The 19,301-nt window shown below is 34.3% G+C and overlaps 1 protein-coding gene and 1 long non-coding RNA gene across 5 annotated transcripts in view; one reads left to right on the forward strand and one right to left on the reverse strand.

The window, feature by feature from the left end:
• Positions 1-19,301, forward strand: part of LOC150105355 (uncharacterized) — a 93,205-nt gene that overhangs the window by 29,699 nt on the left and 44,205 nt on the right. For all 3 annotated transcript variants that reach the window (XR_016548479.1, XR_016548480.1, XR_016548481.1), the window contains exon 3: positions 14,782-14,878. This is a non-coding gene — a long non-coding RNA (uncharacterized LOC150105355). The remainder of the gene's footprint in view (positions 1-14,781; positions 14,879-19,301) is intronic.
• Positions 14,172-19,301, reverse strand: part of LOC150105356 (YEATS domain-containing protein 4-like) — a 163,516-nt gene continuing 158,386 nt past the window's right edge. For both annotated transcript variants that reach the window (XM_090394736.1, XM_090394735.1), the window contains exon 8: positions 14,172-14,631. In XM_090394736.1, the coding sequence (XP_090250862.1) occupies positions 14,456-14,631 (176 nt within the window). In that variant the 3' untranslated portion in view covers positions 14,172-14,455. The remainder of the gene's footprint in view (positions 14,632-19,301) is intronic.

Below are 19,301 nucleotides of genomic sequence, written 5' to 3' on the forward strand. Positions count from 1 at the left end.
CAGGTGCATTGTCCTGATGAAAGATGATTTTTTTTTTATTCTGCAAACCGGGTCTTTTCTCATGAATGTTTAGTCTGGTTAAAAGATTGGAATAATATTCCCTGATTATTGTTTTACCCTTTTCAAGATAATTAATAAACAAAATGTCTTTAGCATCCAAAAACACAGATGCTATGACGTTGTCTTCTTTAGCACTGAATAACTGGCTTCTGCCCACTGTTTTGACTGCTGTTTAGATTTTGGTATGTAATGGTGAATCCAAGTCTCATCTATAGTAATAAATCGACGCACAACATCAGTTTCATTCTTGTTAAAACGCTCCAAGCACTGTTCAGAGATTTTCTTGCAAGTGTGTTTTTGTGTGAATGCAGCACATATCTTGCGCAAAGCTTTTTCATTTGCAATTCTTCATGCAAAATATATCCTACACATTCTTTTGAAATGCTTATAGTCTCAGCAATTTCACGCACTTTGACTCGCCGGTCATCCAATACCATATTGTGCACTCGATCAATGATTTCTGGTGGTGTTAAACTTTTTGGACATCCTTCACATGGATCATCTTCAAGGCTGGTACAGCCACATTTATACTCAGCAGGACATTTTTTAATTGTCAAAAATGAAGGAAAAGAATGCCCATAAACTTACATGAACTACGAATGAATTTCTTTTGCCATTAAACCTTCTTTTACAAAGAATTTTATAACTGCATGATACTCAGTTTTATCCATTTCAAGGAATACAGATAACACTTTGGCTTCAGACGGCTGTATAAAAAATAACTACTTGATAGTATTGCTTGCAATTTCACATGGATACTTATGACAAGTGTTGCAACTTAGAAAAAAAAAAAAAAATTGCCGATAGTGTTGCCAACTATGGTCTAGGCCGAGAATCCTTCAGACTACCCATGCACATACAAGGGGGGGGGGGGTGATTTGAAAGTTCTGATAAATACCTAATCAACTGATAAAACCACAAGAAAGAACATACTAGTTACAATGAAGGTAACTTATTTTCTTATATAGTTATATCAGTTGATTTAATATCATTTTTGTTCTAGGTGTTTATCAGACCTTTCCAGGTGCATCCCCCAAATACATGTGCATATCACTAAGAAACATATCATTAAGAAATAGCTGAATGTGTTGTGAACAGCACTAGGGAAAAAATGAGTCTCAATTCTATTGGTTTAGGGATTAAAAGTTGTCAATAAAAAAATTTGATAAGTTTAATTTTATTCAACTAATCAAGATTGAAATTTGACTATATAATATTTTAGTAGGAAATATTCTCCTGTAGCCTTTAAGGAAAAAACTTTGACTTTGCATTGGATGTAATATACTCACCAGCACTCTTGTAAAAAAAAAGAAAAAAAGTTTTTGAAGAAAATTTTTTTCATAGGTTCACTTGTCTAAGTTCATTACCATTAAGGACAATTTGTCTTTTGTGCACTAAACAAGATTGAATTTTTTTATTTTGTGAAAACTTAACAAAGAGCGCTCTTTGGATCTGTGCAGTTTGATCATAACATGAAATTTTGGATATAATTATAACTCTGTAGATGTGAGCTTGAAAGCATATCTCTTAGATATATCTATTATTATTGTATGGGCATCCCATTGATCCAAAGACTCATTGTGGGAGACCCAAACAATCCACACAATCTATCATGCCTCTCCTTGAACCCATTAACAGACAAAGCACTCACACCTGACACCGGCAACCCATTCCATTTATTCACAATTCTCCAAGTAAAAAATCTATATATATAATCTTTAAACTTCAAATCAGTCTAAAGTTTTCACTGAGTGTGAAAACTTTATGTGAAGTATTCACATTTAAGTATTTTTCTGATATACTGTATCTATGTGAGTGTTGTATGAAAAGTGATAATTTGTCTTCTCAAAGTAGAGAATTTGATAGGAAATGGCAATTAATTTGTTTAGGGTATGATGTGAGGTGGAGGCAGATGTTGCTGTAAGGCCAGAGAACATGGATACCGATGGGTAAGAAATGTTTACATAGCTAAATCTTAAAATCGCAAATACTTCACACATTTGCGATTTTAAGATGTGGAAGATTTTAGCTATAGCAGTATGGATTGAGCAGAGGAAACAAATAGAGTAGGGAATAGAATTTCTGAGAGACAAATGTCTTAGGTAACATGTAGTGGAGAGAGCATAAGGATCAGGAGTTTTGGATTTGGTCCAGGCATATAGAGGATCAGATTTTAACTTAAGACTAGGAGAAAAGGGAGGGTGGCAAACACATGTAATCTTATACTCCTTGTAATGTGTAATCTTATACATGCAGAAGTATGAATTAAAAATTAATTTATGTGGAATTATCTGGCAGGTAACTATTTTAAAAATCATGTTGGGAAAACAAAAAAAAAAATTAAAATGGAGCTAGTAAAGAAATATTTATCAATATACTAATATACTGATAATATGATTGGTGTAAAGCAGATGACCAATCTAACAGAAACTCTAGATGAAAAAGAGGTTATGGAAAAAATAAAATAGTCAACAGAGAGAGAGAGAGAGGTGGAGAGGAGTTTTATGAGGAATATGAGTATAAGCAGTGGATATATTCGAAATATTCAACAACCAATACGCTTCAAAAAAAAAAGTTTTTTCATTCCAAAAACATAATAAAGTGTAACCATCTTGAACTGATTTCTGTACAGCATCACAAGACGTTTCAGGTTGTTCCAATTGTTGTTGAGTTTCAGAGGTATCTTAATTCTCTCTTGTTTGGTTCCAGGCAGATGTTTGTAAATGTTTTGCTTGTTCATAATTCAAAAAATATTCAGGTTGCTGTTCAGTGTCGTTATTATTATTATTACACTCTCCATGGAGTTGGCTGACACATCATGGGAAGTTCATTCAACTGATGACATATTTATCATATAGAATCTTAAAATCCTTAACACCCCTTGCATTAACAACACATTGTAGTAATGTGTTCCATTCACTGACAACTCTTCATGTAAAAAACCTACTCCTTGCACCCTTCGCCATAACTTCCAGGAATGACCTCTGGTTCTGCCCCTCTCACCTTCTACTCGTTTTATAATCCCCTCTGGATTAATCTGATGAAATCCTCTCACTAACTTAAATGTCTCTGTCACATCATCTCTATTCCTCCTGTCCATAAAACTCTGCAATCCACATTTCTTCAACCTCTCTCTGTAACCAGCATTCCAAAGTCCTGATACTGTCTTAGTCACTCGCCTGTGGACCCTCTCCAATGTCTCCACATCCACCGAAAACCAGGTGACCAGATCTGAGCAAATAGTATAAGTGTGACCTGACCAGTGCCTTTTAAAGTGGCATAACCACTTCCTTATCCTTACATGTTAGAGTACTTCTTATCATAGTAGCAAGAGGGTGTGCAGACTTTGTAACACTAGCAATATGCCCTTTAAACTTCAGTCTACTGTCAACTATCACTCCCAAATCTCTAATCTCATCCAGTTCCTGTAGTATGGCAGCATCAATATAGTAAACAGTCTTATATTTCTGCACTCCAAACCATAACACCTTGCACTTATTGATATTAAAACTACAACCCCACTCTTTTATCCAAATAAACGTGTGTTCAGATCTTCCTGAAGGACATTAACATCAGCATTGCTACTTATAATTCTCCCCAACTTTGCATCATTAGCAAACAACCGAACATCCCCAGTCAGTCAACCTGATATATCATTTTCAAACAAGTTAAACAGCAGGGGTGCAAGAACAGAAACCTGGGGAAAAGCCACTAGGTATCCTCCTTTTTTGAGAAACTGCTCCACCATACACAACTTGCAGGTATCATTCAGAGAGCCAGTTTCCAATCCATCTAACCGATATACTATCTGTATTGGTTAGAAGATATTCCCATCCTATGCAGCTTATACACCAACTTATCATGTGGTAATCTATCAAATGCCTTTCCAAAGTCCAAGAATATCACTGTATATGATTCTCCCTTATCTAACACACTCATTACCTTATCATAGAATGCAAGTAAATTTCTAAAACAGGCCCTACACTTTACAAATTCATGCTGACCACCATAAAGAATGCAATGTCTGTCAACCCTATTCTATTCCTAACCAATCTCTCCAACACCTTGACTACAATTGCAGTCATACAGACTGGTCTATAATTGGAAACTTTTGTCCTAGAGCATGCTTGTGGAATGGTACTAGTTTACTTTCTTTCCACTCCTTAGGAACCCTACCCACTGTAAGACTTTCATTAAAGAACCCAGTCAAGGGCATAGCTAACTGTCGTGCACATTCCTAAAGAATACGTGATAACATGTCATCCATTCCCACAGCCTTATTAACATCTAACCCAATCACCATCTGCTACACCTCTGATTCTTTAACCTCCAGTTCTCCTAATATTTGCCTACTTTCTATATATTGCACAGCATCATTTATATCAGTACGACATACACTGATAAACTGCTCATTCAATAATTCCACTATATCCAATGTAACTGTCACTCTGCTGCCATGACTATCCATCAGCATCAACTTGCCATTATTACTCTTTCTCTTGTTTGCCATGTAGCAGAAAAATTTCCTTGAATTAGCCTTGGCCTAACCAGATAATCTTCTCTCATACTGCACCTTTTGTTTACCATGCTCGTTACCTTCCTAGCCTGCACTTTATATGCCTCATGGATCCGAGCACTACTAGCTGTCTTGTACCCCTTCAGAGCATTTCCTTTTACAACACAGCTTGCTTGATTTTACTGTTCATCTGCTTCACTCCTAATCTATTTACTCACTTAACCCTCAGTATGCAGTTATACATTGCTCGTGTCAGATACTGCCTTATGGATTTCCATGCACTGTCAATATCTTTTCTGTTCAGCTTATCTACCCATGAAGCTAACTGACTACAGAGTTTCACATAATAAATACCTGCTTTATACTTCTACATATACCCATTTATGACAATAACTTTTTCTTGTTTCACTACTTCCCAAGGTTTTCATCAGGCCACATATGGATTTGATCACCAGCATTTCAAAAAAAGAATAAAGAAATATTTGAACAGATCAAGAGATGATTGGCTAAAGTTTCTGGTCTCTGAAATGTTGAGTATGAAGACAGATTGAAGGCGGAAGAGACATGATTGATATGTATAAGTTGGTAAGGAGTTATCACCCATTTAATGCATTGAGATTTCTCTGTGATTTCTTCTATCATCACACTATTTCTACATTTGCGCAAATTCAACATTGATTTCCTATGCTACACTCTCTCTCTCAAGCAGTGAGATCACATCCACAGCTCCAATGACTTTCCTTATTACAAGTTGTCCAGAATACCACTCAATCTTACTTCTTAGTAATCTACTGCATGACAATTGTATTTCTTCTGCTATGCTCAGGCAATTAACATATATAATACACTGGTATCAGAGCTACCTCCCCCAAGCCTTTGCTGCTCTTCTTATTTTCTATTAATTTTTTCCATGACAAGCAGCATATCACAAATTTTGTTTCATGAAAATTCAAATTTCATTCTCAATCTATACATCACCTTAAAAAAATAATAAATAAATAAAAAGCTTCATTTCTATGCTCCCACTTATACAGATAAAAACCATCAGGTATAAATAAAACTGATTTGGTACTTCTCAACTCCTTTATTAACAAGTTAAACTCATTAATTTCTATAAAGAACAATACACTGAATGCTTTCCTTTTATCTTTTGACAAAAGGATATCAGAATTTCACTACAATGAAGGTATGCTGATCACAACAATATCACAGTCTCCAAACTTGTGGTCTTTATAGTCACACACAATGGCATCTGTATAATCGCATGAAAGTAGCCTATACCAGAGATAAAAGATACTATCATCTCAGTTCCAAATTAATCAAGGCTATTAACAGTTAATGTTCTCACTAATTAATCAACATGGATTCTGTCAATCAGTGGTGGCAAGTGAAACTTTTAAGTGGGAAGCTGTATATACAAAATAAGAAAAATAATTCATTTCTTCCTAATCAGTAACCAATTTATTTAATAAGTAAATTTGCATATTAAAAATATTATTTGAAAATAAAATCCATAAATAAAATAAGATTTACTAAAAATATTTCACCCTCACCATGAACACACACCAATAATAAGTTTTGTATCTCACAGAAATAACGCATACAAGCATACAATTTATCTGTAGCGACGTGATCACGAATGACCAAACGTGATCATTCCAACACTGCATTAGATCGCAGTGCATTTGTTTGATAATCTAAAGCATTAATCAAACAATTCCCATTATTAACTATTCAATATTCAATCAATGTCGAAACATAAGCTGTAACCTTTAACATATTGTATTGCATTTATATAATGTTGTAAGATTGTTATTATTTATAAACACAACAAAATTAAATTTTTTTGTTTTTTCCTTGGGGGTGCTGTAGTATCGAAGTGCTTATGTACAAGCCGCCACTGCTGTCAATCTTACAATCCACAGCAGATCTTGCCATCATTCTCATTGTGATTGGGTAGCCAGTGATGGTAACTTTGTCTTTTCTACTAGTAATGAAGCAAGACCCCACAGCTTTGTTCTTTTACTTGGTAATTAATGATCTTCTCTCTGACCTGAAACCTATTCATATTTTACTAATAATGGTACACCAGATTTCTCATTTCACAAACATTCTACAACTAATATCTTAAATAAAAATTGATTTCCATGTTATTTTTCAATGCAACTAAAGTAGTCTTGGCTATTTTTGAAAAAAAAAAAAAAAAAAAAAAAAAAAACCTTCACATCACCCTTCTACAATTTAATTTCCTAGCACAAACTCTTTTCATGTTTAGCTTCCACAGTATCCTTCCTTTCCATATAAGATGCAATTTCTCATCAGACTGTGCCCAACTGTAATACTGTTCTCACACTTCAGATGATGCACTAAAATATTCAAAAAAAGCTTTGTTTTCACAACAGAATAATTCAGCTAATTATACAGTCCAACACAATTTTTGCTGACTTTTTTTATGAACTTGTTTTTTACTAATTTGGGTGCGCCGATTTCAAATATCAAGCATTTTTCTCTATCACGTCAGATTTTTCCTCTATGGCATTTTCTTTTTGCTGATTTGTAAGTTTTTGATAGTTTTAAGGAGGCAGTACTATTTAGAGGATCAAAAAAATCGATTTTTTAATATTATTTTCTGAAAGTATGTACTTTTAAAAATCTGTTCCTAACTTTTTATCAAGAAATTCGAAAAATTCCCGAAGATATAGCCTATTATTCAAAGCGGTGCACAGACCAGAATCGGAGCACTCACCGCTCTGGCTTGTTAGTAAACGAATAAATGCATAAGAACCTGCAACGGCACGTCCTGGCGCTTTGAATGCGAGAGAGGCCGATAATTAGATACATAACTACTTAACAATATTCATTAAAAATTACAAGAATATTTATAAAAAAATAACAATTTTACTTACACGAGTTTCAGGGAATAAATTTTTGTTTGTAGCAATTTCTACTGTGTGTTCTGTTTTGGCAATCCCTTTGAATACCGCAACAGTAGTCAGCCATCATGTGAGAATCCCATCTTCCTTGGTACCGATCTTCCATAGTTTTTAAGTCTTGATGAAATATTTCGCCTTGTTCATCGCTTACAGCACCTAAATTCTCGGGAAATCTATTAAGATGACTGTATAGGAAATGAAGCTTTATGCTCCTGTTGCAACCTAGGCGCTGGAAATTTTCAAATACTGTTTCCACTAGATCTTTGTAATTGCATGCTTTTTTGTTTCTTTCCAAGAAAATTATTCGCAACCATCGTAAATGAAGTCCAGGCCTCTTTCTCAATTTCGTTCATAGAGTTGATGAAATTTGGGTCTCTCATTAAAGTTCTAATTTGCGGTCCATCAAATACACCGGCTTTAATTTTTTCATAACTAAAGTCTTGGAAATTTTTCACATATGTATTGGAAACAGTCACCTTGTAAATCTAAAGCTTTAACATACTGCTTCATAAGACCTAGTTTGATGCATAGAGGTGGAAAAATGATTTTTTCTCTGTCGATTAATGGTTGATTTATAACATTCTGTTCTCCAACATTTAAGGATATTCTAAGAGGCCAATGTTTCTGACTCCAGTGTTGGTTTCTAGCTCGCCCATCCCAGAAGCATAGAAAACACGGAAACTTTGTATATCCTCTTTGAAAGCCAAGTAAAAAGTTCACCATTTTAAGATCCACACAGATGATTCAGTTATGGTCTGTATATTTTAATAACTTCAGAACCTTTTTAATGTCCCCTTTAAGTGGACTGAATAGCCAATAGGAATTGAGCCATATACATTCCCATTGTGTAGTAAGACACACTTGAGACTTCTGCTTGAACTGTTGATAAATAAACGCCACTCATTTGGATGATATTGTACAACACTCGTTTTAGTTAGTAAACCCGACACGTTGTTACAGTAAACAAATCCACACTCGTGTTTAAAATATTGTACAAGATTACTTTCCCTGTTATGATAAAAAGTTATCTTCGTATCTTGCTCCAGTAAGTTTTTTTCATTTAATCTTGAAGCTAACAATTCCGATGATTTCTTTGATAGGCCCAAATCTCTTACTAAGTCATTGAATTCTGCTTGAGTAAAACATTGCGGTCCAGAACTAGAATTTTATTTTCGTTGTCTAAAATCAACATCCAGGTTTTGCTCCTCAAGAACATCTGGCATATCCTGATCATGCTCGTTCTCAAGTAAAGGAAGTCCTTTATAAATTGGCACGGCTATTTCATTGGAATGAGCAACTGGCCGAATTGCCGAGTCGAGATTTGGATGCACAATTTTTTTCTTATTCTTCTTATTATAACCAGAAGTCTGAACTAAACAAAAATAGCAATCATCTATGTGATTTTTCGATGTTCACGCCAAATCATTGGAATGCCAAAAGCTAATTTTTTGCGTTTCCCCTTGCTCCAATCGTAAATTTTCTACACATGACTTACTTTATTTGGAGCCCATGAATTGTCCTGATCTGCAAGTTTTACGTCAAAGTATGCAAAGTACACTTTCTTAACGAAATCAGTGATATTTGTCCTTTGACTGGGAACAGTAAAGCTGCCACTAATGTAGCAGAAGGAATCTACACTATTGACACATTTTTGAGTAGTAGACATGATGTATTTTCTTCACTGCCGACTAACATGCAATTAAAAAAAAAAAAAGGAGACTTTATTGAAATGTTATCAGCGCTCATCATACTTTCACAATTGAATAACGATTGACTGATTTCGATTGTTCTTTGTCCGCTAGACGCATATATCATTTGTTTTAGGCAGTTGTCATCGCCTACTTTTCATCACCTAAATGTATTAGGTTGGTTATCGGCCTCTCTCGCATTCAAAGCACCAGTACGTGCAGTTGCTTACGCATTTATTCGTTTACTAACAAGTGAGAGTGGCGAGCACTCCGATTCTGATCTGCACACCGCTTTAAATAATAGGCTATATCTTCAGGAATTTTTCGAATTTCTTAATAAAAAGTTACGAACAGATTTTTAAAAGCACATACTTTCAGAAAATAATATTAAAAAATCGATTTTTTTGATCCTCTAAATAGTACTGCCTCCTTAAAACTATCAAAAACTTACAAATTAGCAAAAAGAAAATGCCATGCAGGAAAAACCTGATGTGATTGAGAAAAATGGATTTGATATTTGAAATCAGCGCACCCAAATTAGTAAAAAACAAGTGTCAGATCATAATCAGCAGGAAAACAATTTTTTTTTGTTGGCCAGTGTTATCTCACTGCAACACTTTATCTCTACAAAAGACAATCTTTATAACTTCTTGGCTTTCTAAACATTTATTATTATTATGTGACACCTCCAGGGAGTCCAAAGACTCTTCGAGGGAGAGTGTGCCAACAGCATTGAACGAATAATACCCTTCCAACTACTAACCACACTCAAACTTACTTAATTTTTTGCTGAGCCATTAGTAGCAGAGGCTCTACCAATCAACCATAATAAGCTTCCATGGAGTAATCAGTGAACTCATCATGGGAGGCTGGTCGGTCTCTCTCTACAAGCAATATATATCAATCGTACTGAACCTTAATATCATTCACAATGCATTCCACTCTCCATAACAGAGAAATTACTCTTCACTATCTCTATAAGGATGATATTTCCTTCTCACTTTCCACTATATCTGTAGTCTCTTCTGTATTATTATTATTAAGAGGGACTCATCGAGGGAGGCCATATACTATACTAACATGCTATCATAAATGTTCTTAAATTCCTTCACACTGCTTGCACACACAACATCCAATGGCAATCCATTCCAATCATGCACTACTCTATGGGAGAAAAATCTAGCCCTAACCCCCTTCTTCCCAGCATTCATTCTCAACTTCCATGGATGCCCTCATCCTTTTCCCCACTCTCCATAAAATGAAAAATTCCATTAACTGAAATCTTGTATAATCCTTTCAGAAGTTTGAAAGTCTGAATCACATTACTCTTTTTTCTCTTGTTTGTAATTTCTGCAACCTACAAATTCTGAATCTATCTTCATAATCAGTATTCCACAATCCTGATATCATTTTTTAACACACACTCCTTTGCACTGTCTTCACTGTATCAGAATCACAAGACACTAGGAGACCAGACCTGTGCATAATAGTCCAAGTGAGGTCTTATTAAGGCCTTGTAACAGCCTTTCCAACTTTGTATCATCTGCAAACAGCTGCACACCTCCAGTTAAGCTGGTTCCAATGTCATTAATGTACAAGTTTAACAATAATGGTCCCAAAATAGTTCCCTGTGGCACTCCACTAATGACCTTCTCTTTTGGGATACCACTCCTCCATATACAATCTACTGAAGCCTGTCTGACAGCCAATTAGCTATCCAACTTATCTGTTTCAGTTTAGCTGCTAGCTGATCATGTGGCAGTCTATCAAAGGCCTTTGAAAAATTCAAGTACATCATTGATATGCATCTCCTTTATAACAACTCATTTGTCACTCAAGGTGAATTTTTCACCTTGTAATATGTAAGCAGACTGCTGAAATATGATTCCCCCCTCTAACAAACCCATGCTAACCATCATATAGAATACTGCAGTTACAAATCTAATACCTTAACTCCACACACACACACACACACAGATTGGCCTATAATTTCATACTAAATTTATTATAGCAGTCATTCAGTTTCGTCTGCAGGATTCCCTGACTTGTATTGGATTAATTTAGAAGTATAACATCATCTGCCTAAAGCAAAGCACTGAGATTAACATCTCCAATTTTGATATCAGGCTAAATACCATTTTCCTTCATGATGTGATCTATACAGATGATGAATATAAGTAGAGATAATGTGCACCCTTGTCTCAACCTGATTTAACAAACCATCTACCTGTACCCCTTCAATTCTAACTGCCGAATTAAAACTGAAATGCATACTAATATTGCTTGATATAATGTGCTATTCACATCATATATAACTGTAGCATTTCAATCAGCATTTTGAAGCTGGCAGTTCTTTAGCAAATTCTCTCAAAAACATGTGCTGAAATTTCATCCAGTCCCACTGCTTTATTGATATCCAAAGTACTTGGTAATTGAAACACATTCTCCTCTTGCACTTCTAAATCTCGAACCTGATCTATCCCTCTAGTATCAAAAATCACTTCAACAACTCCACTATGTCCATTGCATCAGTCACTCTATTTCCATTTTTATCCAACAATGTCATTCTTCCACAATCCTTTCTCCTCCTACTAGCCACATAGCTCAAAAAATTCCTTAGGATTTTCTTTGTATCTTAGGGAGAATCTCTTCTCATATTCCAGTTTTGCCTTCCTTACCATACTAGTCACTCTCCTGGCCTGAGTCTTATATTCTTCATGCATCTGCACTCCACTCCTTTCTTTATATTTCTTCCATAACTTTTTAACTTGCAGTTCCTGTCTGTTTGTCATCCTTCTTCAAGTGTCATCACCCTACGAGGAGGTTGGCAACCATATCACGGAACTTTTTTTTTTTTTTTTTTTTTTGCTGTTCTGGAAGATTTATGGTAATCCAAGCCAGTCCTTAATGTCTTCAAACCACAATCTCCTGGGTCGACCTCTCCTACTTTTTTCATCTAGTTTCCCTTCTAATATTAATTTCTGAATGCCTTCTTGTCTAGTTAGATGTCCAAAATATTAAAGTTTTCATTCTTTAATAATTTTCATTGTTCTTTTCATTTTTGATTTCTTTAAAACATCTTCATTTTTCATTTTCTCTGTCTATGGTATTTTCAACATTCTTCTGATGGTCCACATTTTGAAAGTTTCTAATTTTTTCTCTGCTTCTTTATTCAGAGTCAAAGTTTCACTGTTGTAGAGAAGCTTGACCAGATATAGCATTTTATTAATCTTTTTTTTTGTGTTTATGTTAATATCTCTGGATGTTAGAATCAATCATATCAATAAAGGCTTTTCTTGCTATCTCTATTCTTTTTATTTCTTTAAGGGAATTTCCTCTGTCTGTAAATATTTGTCCCAAATATATAAAAGACCGAACCTGTTCAATTTTCTTTTGGTTAACATTTTGGTTTATTTATTGGTTATTTTGATATAATTATGCACTTTGTTTTCTTTAGGTTAATAATTAGTCCCATGTCTAAGCTTCTGTTGTAAATTTCTGTGACCGAGTTGAAGATCTCCTTCAGATTCAGCTATAAGGACTGTGTCATCTGCATACCTGAAGTTGTTGAAGTTTCTACCCCAGACTTTTAAAACCTTCAATTCTGCAATATCTTTAAAAACTTGCTCACTATACATATGCTATACAGTAAGGGTGATAAGACACATCCTTCTCTTACTCCTTTTTTTAATTTCAAAGTTGCCAGAATATGCATTTTTATATCTTACTGAAGCCATTTGATACCTAGTAAATATTTGTAATTATGTGTAGATCTTTTCTCTTTTAACCCATTATTCTGTAGGATATGTATTAATTTCTTGTGATCTATTGAATCAAATGTTTTGGTGTAATCGATAAAATAAAGATATATGCTTTTCTGGTTATCGAGGCTTCTTTCAACATAATGTTTTCAAATTGAAAATTCCTTCTCTTGTACCTTTGTCTTTTTGAAAACCTGATTTTGTGTCTTCTACACAAGTACCTTTTTATTCTTTCTAGGATTATTCTCAGTAGTAATTTTGTAACATGGTTTGTTTAACTTATTAGTCTATTGGAAGTTTTTTTTCACTTGGTTAGACTATAATAAATTTAGTTTAATCCTTTATCCAAGTGTAATCTTCAGGACTGAGGCAACTCGTGATAAAGGTGGATCAAGCTCTCAGCACTCCTTGTCTTAGTATCTCCCATAATGCAAAGCACATCTTCTTGCAGACATGTATAATACTATGCATTAAGGGAAGGGCCACTACCAAGACCGGTTTCGACCTTTACTGAGGTCTCGTCAGTGGGAGCCACACCCAGAGGTGGTGATATCAAGGTGGAAGCAATGGAGAAGTCATATTTACCTATATGAGTTGCCAAAAGGTGTCTCACCTTATTATTAAATTACTCTGGATTTAGAGAAAAATGTTGAAATTTTTTCCACTTGGTTAGACTATAATAAATTTAGTGTAATCCTTTATCCGAGCGTAAGACGAAGTTTGCACCTGAAGTATCCTCAGGACTGAGGCAACTCTTGGTAAAGGTGGACCAAGCTCTCATCACTCCTTTTCTCAATATCTCCCATAACTCGTCAATGGGAGCAAGACCCAGAGGTGGTGATACCAAGGTGGAAGCAATGAGAAATCATATTTACCTCATGATATACATCTTGCTCTTCCTGCTAATAAATATTTCTTCACAATTTCCAAGCACGAATGATATCTCACCCTTCCAATTCCCCTCTCCATGGAACTGCCCTAAACTAATTAGCAAATCATTTTTAGAGAATCAGACGACAAGGTTGCTAAACAATCATTGTAAGGGGCACAAGATCATTAAAATGGAATGCATCCCTTCTTGCAGCTCTAACAATATCACTGCTAGTCATTTTGTTATATTGAAGCATGTCAAAAAATTCTAATTTTTATAACTGTTTAATATATTTTATATCTAAATGTTCACATATTGCATTTAAGACTGAAATGCCCAGAATTCCAACTTTTTTTTTTTATTTATTTAAGAAAAGACTTGTCACCATCATATCAAAATATACAAATGCATTGTTATCTAAAATCCATTATATTTTGCAACACTCAGCTGAGCTTACATATTATCAAAGTCAGACCAACTAATTATTCCAATGATATATCAGTTTACCGATTGCTGATATATCAACTTCATACATTATTAAGAAAGTCATCCAAATCACATTAGACTAATGTGACAACCATATATGAATGTACTCAGTAGCATTTCTGGTATTTACAGTTTATTTATTAAGTCAAAGTAACACTCTTATCTTGTTCATCTTCAAGTTTCACTATTTCTTCACGAAATTTTGCAATTGTTTCTCTAGCAGTCTTCAATCGCTCCTTAAGATCTGTTATCTCAAGCCGGATTTTATTTTTGGCTGATAAAATACAGTGCAGTGTTTTCTCTTTCTTTTCTTCAACTGGAAAAGAAAAACAGAGAATAATATAAAATCAAAATAAACAAATACATATAGATTTATTGCAATATGTGCATAAATATAATATAATAATAAAAAAAATTAAAATTAATATTGGTTGAAGTGCCACTGACTATTTATTTATTGTGCAAGGTATAACCAAATATGAGAAGTGACCACTAATAGCTGAAGCATAACAAAGAACATTGCAAAGAGTCTCAGGAGAGATGAGAATCAAATTCCATACCAGGTATGTAGTCAAACTCTACTCTCTCTAGACCAGTGATTCTTAACCTTTTTTTCGTCACGGTAACTTTTAATAATTTTAAAATTTGGCGGCACACTAACAATAAGATAAATTTAAAAGAATTTTACTTAATTAATTCATGTACCTATAATATATTTTGTAAAAATAGCATACAATAATAATTTGCAATAAAATATAAAATGAAATTGCATTACAAAGTAAACAAAATGTTTATTTAATGATAAATTACATTTAATGCGAAATTTGAGCATGTTTTTTTTTGATAACTTCATTTATATTTGAGCATATAAATGATAATGCTACTCTCATTTCATGATCCAGATTTAAAAGTCTGGATCTTTTTTTCGTTTTTATATCGGTCAAAGCCGAAAATCCGAATTCGCACAAATAAGATGTGGAAAATTGTAATAACACACTTAAAGCTTTTTGTGATATTGTTGGATAATCGTATCTAAGATTAATCCAGAACGGATTAATTGATTCTTCTGAATATTTTGAAATTAAATCTCGGTTATTACACACAGAAATCAGTTCTTCTTCTTTCAAAGTTAGTTCATACACCGATGTGTCGTTTATCACAAATGGATTCTGAATCCAATCAAATTTTTTATTTCTAAATTTGGAAAGTAATGAACAATTTTTTGCTCTAGTATTGTCAAATGATCAATAACTATTTTATGAATTATTTTATAACAATCTTTTGGAACTGACTCAAACTTTTCTAAACTACCTTCTTGTGCTTTATTTTTCCATAAAGTAATTTTTTTTTTGAAATCCCAACAATTTATCGGCCGAGTTTAAAATATATTCTTTTGGTCCTTGCAAACTCGTATTTATGTTATTAAAAATAACAAAAAATATCAGATAAGTAAGCCAGCTTAGCACACCATATTTTGTCATCCAACTAACCAACAAAATCATTATCTTGTTCAAAAAATATCTTTATCTCGTTTTTTAATTCAAGCATGGGAGACAAAACTTTCCCTCTGGATAACCACCTGACTTCCGTGTGTAGTAACAATGATTCGTATTTAGACTCCATAGCCTGGCATAATTGACTAAACAGGCGACTTTTTAATAATCTTGATTTTATATAATTAATAATTTGATTTTATATAATTAATAATTTTAACACATTGTTCCAGCACTACTTTCAATTCTGATGGCAATTGTTTTTAAATGGGTGTTTCCCCGATGCAAAAAAGAATGGGTAATTAATATATCTGCATTATGTTCTCTTACATGTGCTACGAATCCTTTTATAGATCCTGTCATAGCTGGAGCACCATCTGTACAGATTCCACGATATTTTAATTTCTTATAAATAAGAATTAATTTCATCGAAAATGTTTTCCTGTTGTGAAATCAGATAATTCACAACAACATAAAAATTTATTAATTATATCATTTTCGTGAATGAATCGAACGAATTAAGTGTGCTTTTCCTGTAATATCAGTTGTTTCATCGATTTGTAAAGCAAAATTTGAATTTGCAAGAGTTTTAGCAGTATTTTCTTCAATATTTCGGGACAAGTCTATAATTCTGCGATGAATTGTGTCATTTGAAAGTGGTATTTTACAAACATCAATTTCTGCTGATTCACTGATCATTCTTTTTACAATTTTACGACAAGCAGGTAATATAATTTCTTCAGCCAAATTATGAGATTTTAATTTGAGAGCGATTAATTCAGCCACTTCATAAGAAGCTATCTGAGCTTTTTCAGACACACTAATTTCCTTTTTAAAAATCTTTAATTGTTTGGATCTTGCAGATAATGAATTTTGAAAGTAGGCTTTGTCTTTTGATGCTAGCGAAGGATGATTAGTGAGCAGGTGACGTTGGAGCTTGCTCGGAACCATAGCACTGTTTGATAATTTACAACCACATACCACACACTCGGGAACAGTTTTATCATTTTCCATTGTAGATGTAAATCCAAATTTTAAGAAGTCATCATTATACTTACGATGATCATTACATTTTTTGGCAGAGGAAACATCTTTACTTGTACTGGGCTCGTTAGCATGATCGCTAGCATCATCATTATCGTCGTTAAGCTTTCTTTTTTTTTTTTTATCCATTGAAAATAAAAATAAATTTGTCAAAAAATTATTAAAAACGACATATTGTATATTGCCTTTGAATCCATTTTAATTAAGTTTGACTACACAATATTGTGGTATTGCACGTACGGAAATGTATATGTAAGTTGTAACTAACCATATGCACACATCAAACGGGTGACTAGTAGACTAAACTAATATGTAGCTTTGTTAGCCAGTAGCCAGAACTGATTGAACCACTTGTCTGACGGCACTTATGTATGGGTATTCGCAGTGGCGGCACACTTAAAAAATTTCGTGGCACACCAAAGTGCACGGCACAGTGGTTGAGAATCACTGCTCTAGACTGAGGATTCAACTCCACACTGTGACAGTGGATGATTATGAATTTCTTTGGATGGTGGGTAATTTTTTTGCATGACATGAGTTCCTGCTTTCTGAAAGGAGAAAGTAATTAAAAAATGATTTATGACAATAATGATGACAATTGCATCTGTGTCACAACAGTACCCATATATAAACAATGTTTTCAGTTTTACTTACATCTGCATGCATACAAATTTCTTTCATCTTGACTTCTGATGTAGCCAAATCGAGTCAAAATGAGAACAAATTTTCATATGCATGCAACTCACCTTCACGTGAAGTGCGTATAAAGATTCCTCGTATCATGATTACTGGATTCAAGTGTTTTCCAATTAAGGGTGCAATGTCCCGTCATTCTTCCAACTATGCTACAGCAGTGCTTAGGATACTCCATCATAGTATACTACATACTACTTGGATATATATATATATATATATATATATATATATATACACACACACACACCTCTGTCCAAAAATATACCAAACTTTTTGAAAAAAGAAGAAACTGGTGGCACCACCTGTTGTATCTTTTTTTTGTTGTCGAAAACGGCAACCTTCATTATTGTTGTGTCAACTGTTTATGAGATTTGTTTCATTAGAAGCAGAGTTATAGTGCCAAAAGTGACAGTGTGTTTTGACAAACGGTCGGAAAATGAGTTTCAAACAGAGAGCTGTGATTGACTTTTGTGTTAAACTTTTGGTAAAAGTTTTACCGAAACGCATCAAATGCTTCAAAAAGCATATGGTGATGAACACTTATCCCATACTCAAGTTTATGAGTGGTTTAAGCAATTTCAAAGTGGTCGTGAGATGCTTGAGGACAACGAAAAGCTGGGCCATCCAGAAACTGGACTGAGCAAAGTTAACATCAAAAAAGTGAGTGATTTAATCAAAGAAAACCCGAAATTGTCCGTAAGGTTGATTGAAGATAAATTGGGGATTCCAAAATCAACTGTGCACAACATTCTATTAAAACCGTTCGTAAGGACTCAAACTTCCTTGAAACGATCATCACTGGTGACAAAACGTAGTTTTGAGTATGAGCCCAAAACAAAGCATCAGAGTGCAGCGCTGAGTGGACACCACCAGAAGAGGAGGTATCTGAAAAAAAGTCACTTGGAGAAGTCAAAAGTAAAGACAATGCTGATTTGTTTCTATGATTCCAAGAACATTATCCACAAAGAATTAGTTCCGCCTGGCCAAACAGTCAATGGTGAGTTTTGTCTCGAAGTTTTGAGGCGATTGATAGCGAGAATTTGGCATGTATGGCATGAATATTGTGATGCAGGCAGCTGGTCACTTGCACAATAATGCACCATCTCATCGTTGGAACATTGTAACAGTTTTTGAGCAAAAACCAAGTTGGCATGTTATATCACTCACTGTATTCAGCTGATTTAGCACCCTGTGACTTCTTTCTCTTCCCCTGACTTCATTTTCCAATGAAAGGACAGTAACAACGATACTGGAGTTTTCAAAGCACGTTGTCTGTAAACCAAGGCAGTTTACAGACAACTAGTATTAATGAATGGAAAGGGTGATACAAAAATTTTGTACAGCCCTTTCTCACCTGCTAATTTTTTACTAACCATGAATGATCCATTTTGGGATAAGTGTGTGTATCGGGGGAGAAATGAGGCTCTCTTTCAAATGAAAAGGGGAGGGCGAAGAACCAGACAGTACAGAAGTCTTTCATTAGGTTTGTTCTTTTAAATGAAGAGATGCATATTATGGCACTTCAAACACCCACTCTATTACTGGCTGAAGGCATCTTGACATGATAGCCATAACTATTTAAGAACTCCAACAATCTTTCAGGACAGTACAGCACATCATACTGCTTATTCTGTACAAGAACATTTGTTGTTATTTCCCCTACGTAGTAAGATTGGATCGGTGAAATCAGACTATTTCCATTATGGGGTTACATGAAGAACAATGTGAAAGCATTACAAACAACACCAGGCCA

Source organism: Typopeltis vanoorti, chromosome 6, assembly GCF_054136105.1.
Source record: "Typopeltis vanoorti isolate ZY-2024b chromosome 6, IOZ_Tvanoo_1.0, whole genome shotgun sequence".
NCBI lineage: Eukaryota > Metazoa > Arthropoda > Arachnida > Uropygi > Thelyphonidae > Typopeltis > Typopeltis vanoorti.